Source organism: Primulina eburnea, chromosome 8 (assembly GCF_022965805.1).
Source record: "Primulina eburnea isolate SZY01 chromosome 8, ASM2296580v1, whole genome shotgun sequence".
NCBI lineage: Eukaryota > Viridiplantae > Streptophyta > Magnoliopsida > Lamiales > Gesneriaceae > Primulina > Primulina eburnea.
Genome location: NC_133108.1, coordinates 9,164,537 through 9,171,422, shown reverse-complemented (window position 1 = coordinate 9,171,422; position 6,886 = coordinate 9,164,537). Strand labels below are relative to the sequence as shown.

Below are 6,886 nucleotides of genomic sequence, written 5' to 3'. Positions count from 1 at the left end.
TCGAAGTTCCTAGGTCTAGGGGTTGAAGTGACGTGTTCCAACTTCTCCCGTCTCCGCAAATTGATTACATCGATGATATAAAAGCTCATTTAAACCCAGTCATTTTTTTTAATGAAAATACCTTGTTGATCTGATCAAACATTTATTTGCTTTTAATTTAAATTTAATAATTAATAAAAGATTAAATTTTGCTTGTTGAAAATAATTATTATTTTCAATTTTTAGGTCGATAAAATATTATAATTTTTTTTATGTAGTGTAATAATTTTTTAACTTTTTTTTATTAAATATAGTTTTAAATTTTACGAGGTTTTATCTGGAACTCCAAAAATAAAATGAATTATATTAATAATTTGATTGAGTATTGTTAGCAATAAAAAATATGTTTTAAAAAGTAGAAATAAGAGAAAAAAATATATCGATGAGAAAATAATGAAAATTTTAGTGTTTTTATTGAGTATGTGATTTTGAGATATTTCCAAATTAAATATACACCAAAATCTTTAGTTTGAATCAAAGACATTTTTTGACATTTTATTGTGGTACCTTAAGCTTTAATTCTTGTACTTAATATAATTCTATGAAGTAATTAAAAGTATATTGACATTTTGAATAACTATAGACTTTTGTATATTTTTTAAAAAAGTTAAGTTTGAATACCACGTGACTTTTTAAACTCTATATGAATTTACATTGAATACCACTAAATTTTTATATATAGTATATAAAAATTTAAATTGAATACCTCTAGACTTTTGAACTCCGTAAAAGTCATTAAAAATTAACAACCAATACATCTCTTTAATTAATTAAAAGACATTAAATTAATCATCTATTTTACACTTTCAGAGACCCCAATTTTTTTTTTGCATGTGAAAAATGGTATTATTTATTTGAAATAGAAAAATAAAAGTTTTATTTTTGTCATCAATTTCGAACGTAAACTCTTTATAATTGCTATTAAAAAATAAACATATATGTAGATACACGATGCAAGTGACTAAAAGTGAGCAACAAAGGGTCCTACTAGAGGTGGGCAACCGGTCCACTTTAATAAATTGGAGAGGCCAAAGGTATTTTAATTTAATTTTATTTACTTTAGATATATCTAAACATTTCGAAATACTAACATTTTACTTTCTTTGTTTATTTTGCAGAGTTGACAAAATTGGGTGTTGATACATCTATTTTTTATGTTTGATTGTCATAACTAATTCAACGATAAAGATGAAAAAAAATGTAATCAATTCATGGTTGGAAGTTTATGCATGTGAAACTTATTATTATTTATATTATGGATTTTGTTTCCTGTATTGATAAAAAACATGAATGGTTGGTACACTTTATTTATTTATATTATGGATTTTGTTTCTTGTATTGATAAAAAACATGAATGGTTGGTACACTTTATTTTTTTTTATGATGTTTATTTTTTTGTTAATAAATTTACATCTTTATGTAGGTGATGAAACATTCCAGATGATATTTTGAAAGTTAAACAAGAAGTTGATTCTGATTTTTTTGATGAAGATCAAAGTTGGATTTCAATAGTTTATGCTCGATTTAAAGATTTGTTAATTATAATATACATTTTAAGTTTTGAGATAAATATTTGTTGTGTAACTTTTGTACACCTTTACGAGACAATATTATTTTGATGAGCCTATTTCTCGTCATATATTATTTGGTAGACACAAAATGATAAAATGTTACTTTGTCAAAAAAAACCTCAACCCGACCCTTACCCGAACCCGAAATTATCGGGTACCCGAAAATTCGGGTAGTGACCTAAATCGGATCGGGTTCGGGTAATTAAAATGCTACCCCAAAAAAATCGGGTACTTGACCCGAACTACCCGAAATCTGAAAAACCCGACTCGTGCCCACCCCTAGGTTCTACTGTTTGGAAAGCTAAAAAAATAATATTTGTTTTTCCCATTTTCTTAAAATAAAAAAATTGGACCATATTCTCCCAAAAAAAAATAACCTTATTTTTAACTTATAACCGTAAAAAAATATTGCATTCGTAAAATAATGCTTTTTAAAAATATAATATAATATAGTTTCAAAAAAAATATATATATAATATAATATAATAAATTTTATGCAGACAAATTCTTCAAGCAAAAATATATTCCAAAACTACATCAAATTACGTATTATTAGTCAAATGGAATTGAGTCATTTCATATCTAATAATAATAATAAAGAATGGAGAGCCAAATAAATAGTATATTATTCTGAGTGAAGAATGTTAACCAACAATTTGCTACGGTGCAATGGGGCCGTTTCTTTTCTCTCTACAAAATCCCTTTACACGGCCAAAGCTTTAGAGCCTTCGACTTCCGATCATTGCAAATTTAGGTGCTTTTCTTTTTCCTTCTCCTTAAAGTTCTTTACTTTATGGGTTTTGGCCTTTTATTCTCCAAGAATTTGTGGATTTATGAAAAACGCTCTGTGATTCTGGATCTGAGTTGGGATTTTCCTTTTAATTCCGATTCTCCGATCGGGATCTGATTTATTATGGGAATTACTACTACGAATTGTTGTTATGTGAATTTGAAATAATTGCATGCTGCATTTTTCAGGAGCTGACCTTGATTCAGTGCCTCTTTACTTTTTGTGGTGGTCCTTGATTCCCTATGTGAATTTCATTTTTCAAAAGGTTTCATATTTTCAGGTTTTCTGGAGGTGGGCTTGATTTAAAAATTTGCAAAAGCCTCTTTCCTGGGAAAAAAGAGAGTATCTTTATTGACTGTTGAGTTGTGTGATTGACTAGTATTGTCTACTTGCGCCTTCACTATCTATTTTTTTCAAGACTTTATTATTGGTTTTTTACTTCTTTTTTCTTCAATTTTTATGTTTGAGTAAAGCTGTGTACCGCTTTGTTTTGGAGCTTTTGAGGTTGTTTGGGAAGTATGGACGTGAAGATGTGGTCCTTGAGGTTGGATTTTGGCTCTAAGGATTTATTGTTTTCTGATATGTCTTAACTTTGATCAATTGCTGCAACTCAGTGAATTTAAGTAATCTGACCTATGATATTTAATTGTGCATTTATTTCGTTTTTCAGTAAGATCTAGAATCCGAGCTTTGTCAAATTTGTTGTTTTTTGCCTTAGGAAATCTTATTCCTCCTCACTCTTCTACTAGTACTTGAATACACATATTTGTCTATTTTAGAAAGCATGAATTAAGTTGTTTTATGATTTTTTTTTAAACTATTGAATCATTCTTTGACAGGCTTGTGGTTTTCCGGAGTTGGTGTAGACAAAGTGTTTCAGTGTTAATCAAGGGGATTATTGCTATTGATGCGACCGGGGAAAACATTTGTTGAATCTACTTTTGGAAAAATTGTGATATGGCCTCAAAAGATGATGCTAGAACTCCCGTGGAACACCAAGGAAAAATTATTGCTGTCCACCATGCAAGTGAATCAAATAAATCAAGCAAGTCCAAGCCTGTTAATACTAAACAATCAGCAGATTCAGGTGTCGTAATTAAGTCAGCCCCAATACATACTGATAAATCAAATACATCGCCGACCAATTTCAATGGATCTTTGCATTTGTCATATCTTAACTCTGATTCAAACATTTCTTCCGTTGAATCAGAGCAAGTGTCAACAACTGTAGATCGTGAGGCTAACGAGATACAAAGCTTGCTCGAAACTTCTGTTGTTCAAGAGAAGAAATCCGAACAGGGAAGTGTAAAGAACAGTTCAGTGTTTGGTAAAAAAATTAGCGGAAGTGGCAAAATAAGTGATCAGGTTGATATGGTTGAGAGTGGAAAGAGTAGCATTTGTCGAGGAAGCACAGGTAGTGATTTGAGCAATGAGAGTACGTGTAGCAGTTTTAGTAGTAGTATCAATAAGCCACATAAAGCGAATGATTTACAATGGGAAGCCATCCAAGCTGTGCGTGCTAGAGATGGTGTGTTAGGCTTGAGTCATTTCCGGCTCCTGAAAAGATTAGGTTGTGGAGATATTGGAAGTGTTTATTTGGCGGAGTTGAGTGCGACCAAATGTTACTTTGCAATGAAGGTTATGGATAAGACGTCTCTAGCTAGTCGTAAAAAACTTCTTCGAGCTCAGACGGAAAGAGAGATATTGCAGTGCCTGGACCATCCCTTCCTTCCGACTTTATATAACCATTTCGAGACCGATAAGTTTTCTTGCTTGGTTATGGAGTTCTGCCCTGGAGGAGACCTGCACACTCTTAGACAGAGACAACCCGGAAAATATTTCTCCGAGCAAGCAGTAAAGTAAGACCGCTATGGACCATTTTTAAAAACGAAGTAAAAAAAACCAAATGCTTTGAGTTTTCTTTACTTACTTATGGAATGTCTACCATATAAAGTTCTGCACGGGGCCCTATTCATTGATATCACCTTCTTGCAAGACGAGGGTCTCAATATTGCTCTTCCTAATCTATTGTTGATTTTATCCAACTTCCCCGTGTCTTGTTAAATTTTGCAAAGATTCGTTGGTAAAATATTTTATTACTGGATTGGTCTAATTTAGAATACTTTCCATGTTAAAGTTCTATCCAAATTATGTATCTGTTATATAGAATATAGACTAAGGGGCAATGGTTGAGCCAGAGAAGGGATAACAGGGAACCCTCCATCTTCAATTTTCTAGAGTGGGGGGTTTTGTTCCTCCAAAATTTGGGGTTTTAATTCGGCCCCCTCTGCCACTCTTCTCGGCCCACCACCTTTGTGGACTGCTGTATTATTGATTATCCATTGGTTGATTTTAATTGAAGCTCTTTTTTGTGCTAGTATGAGACATCTAGCGCCGCTACTTATAAACATCTTTTGCAGTTTATTAGTGATGTCATGCGTGGGTTGTGAAGACAATTGTGTTCTGTGATACAAGTTATCTTTTTCTTGATTGTTTTGTTTCACAAGTTGTTTCCTTGAAGCTAGGGCAGAACTCGAGCCTTTGATGTTGATTGAGGTTATTTTATACAAAAATGGAGTGCATTTAACAATTTATTCTTGTTCTCTCTTTCTGGCAGATTTTATGTCGCAGAAATCTTGCTTGCTCTAGAGTATTTACATATGCTTGGGATTGTCTATCGTGATCTTAAGCCCGAAAATGTCCTTGTTAGGGATGATGGACATATAATGCTCTCGGATTTCGATCTCTCGCTTCGATGTGCTGTTAGCCCTACTTTGGTTAAGACCTCAACCTCTGACTCAGATCCCCAGCGGAAAAATCCAGTGTACTGTGCCCAACCAGCATGCATCGAACCATCCTGCATCCAGCCATCATGTGCCGTTCCAACAACATGCTTTGGTCCTCGACTCTTTTCAAGCAAATCCAAGAAAGATAGAAAACCCAAAAATGAAATCGGGAACCAAGTTAGTCCATTACCTGAGCTGATTGCTGAACCAACCAATGCTCGATCAATGTCGTTTGTCGGAACTCACGAGTATCTTGCACCAGAGATCATCAAAGGTGAAGGCCATGGTAGCGCTGTGGATTGGTGGACTTTTGGGATCTTTATTTACGAGCTTTTGTTCGGTAAAACCCCATTTAAAGGATCAGGTAATCGAGCAACATTGTTCAATGTCGTCGGACAGCCTCTTCGATTCCCAGAGTCTCCTGTTGTCAGTTTTGCTGCCAGGGATCTGATTCGAGGATTACTCGTGAAAGAGCCTCAGCATCGGTTGGCGTATAAACGAGGTGCAACGGAGATAAAGCAGCATCATTTCTTTGAAGGAGTTAACTGGGCTTTGATACGTTGTGCCACCCCTCCTGAAATACCAAAGCCTGTTGACTTTGACAAATTGCGTCTTCCAGGAGCATCAGCGACCGAGAAGGCAGATGCTGCTGCTGATAAGAATCAGAAAAGTGATAAGTATCTTGAATTTGATTTCTTCTAGTTGACATCGGTATTGCTTGATTTTAAGTTATGGAGAGCCATTATTTTCAATTTTCGTGGAAAGCAGCGATCAGGCTGTGGGGATTCTGTGGAGAGATCGCACAGCAGAGACAATAAAAAAGTCTCATTCGAGGAGTGTTCTTACTCGTTTGAGGTCTTCTGTTCGACATTGTGGCTGCCAGGTGATGTACAAAATGATCTCGATGTTGGAAATTTGCGTGGCATTTATAGCTTGAGAAGCATGGGGTGGAGAACATGTGGCCACTCTTTATGCATAAAGTTTTCCTTCATTTCTTGAGCAATTTGTTGAATTAAAGACTTTGGTAGGAGCAGATTTTATTTGTAGTCTCTGTATGTTTTTATGGTGGTGACATCTGAACAAGTGAACTAGACATTGGTAGTGTGATTCCATTGTGGTTTCCCGTTTTGACTTTTGAGCGCTCACTGGAAAATATCATTGCTAGAATCCAGGTGATTTGTTCTATATTTCTGAACTTCAGGTTTCTTGAGAAGTAGTTAAATAGTGGAAGGGGCAAAATTAAATATGCAAATTAATAATTATTTTTTTGGAAGATATTTTTTTTCATTAATAGTATGATACATCAGAATGTGAATAATTAAATTTGTAATACGTGCAATATGTGTTTTTTAATGAATAGATGTAATAAAAAAATTATGAAAAAAAATATACACAAGTCAGTAACAAGATAAATAACTTATGCAGCTCATAATTCAGAATGTTATGGGGTTCTTGCAAAAGACTTCGTTAAAACATCTTAGAAAAACCCAAAAGGATTAGGACAACAAAACACAAATGGATTAGAAAAAAAGTTCATGTAGTTATTTAATAGACAAAAACTTATATGTGAGATGGTCTTACATGTCGTATTTTGTGAGACGGATCTATTATTTGGGTCATCCATGAAAAAATATTATTTTTTATGCTAAGAGTATTACTTTTTATTGTGAATATCGGTAGGGTTGACCTGTCTCACGGAT

The 6,886-nt window shown here is 33.7% G+C and overlaps 1 protein-coding gene across 3 annotated transcripts; it reads left to right on the top strand.

Moving 5' to 3' along the window:
- Positions 1-2,206: 2,206 nt before the first annotated feature.
- LOC140838850 (serine/threonine-protein kinase D6PKL2-like) lies at positions 2,207-6,365 on the top strand. 3 transcript variants are annotated; one of them, XM_073205453.1, is made up of 5 exons: positions 2,242-2,364; positions 2,681-2,742; positions 2,874-2,944; positions 3,240-4,259; positions 5,018-6,365. In XM_073205453.1, exons 4-5 carry the CDS (start codon positions 3,358-3,360, stop codon positions 5,886-5,888), a joined length of 1,773 nt encoding a protein of 590 aa, XP_073061554.1. In that variant the 5' UTR covers positions 2,242-2,364; positions 2,681-2,742; positions 2,874-2,944; positions 3,240-3,357; the 3' UTR covers positions 5,889-6,365. The 3 variants fall into 3 exon arrangements, with proteins under 3 accessions (XP_073061555.1, XP_073061553.1, XP_073061554.1); XM_073205454.1 differs by lacking the exons at positions 2,681-2,742; positions 2,874-2,944 and having other exon boundaries at positions 2,207-2,364; positions 3,240-3,487; positions 3,611-4,259; XM_073205452.1 differs by lacking the exons at positions 2,681-2,742; positions 2,874-2,944 and having other exon boundaries at positions 2,207-2,364.
- The last annotated feature ends 521 nt before the right edge of the window (positions 6,366-6,886 follow it).

Coding starts and splice junctions, on each gene's coding strand:
- LOC140838850 (XM_073205452.1), top strand. CDS start 3,358: ATGGCCTCAAAAGATGATGCTAGAACTCCCGTGGAACACCAAGGAAAA. Junction 4,260..5,017: donor TTCTCCGAGCAAGCAGTAAA/GTAAGACCGCTA, acceptor TCTTTCTGGCAG/ATTTTATGTCGCAGAAATCT.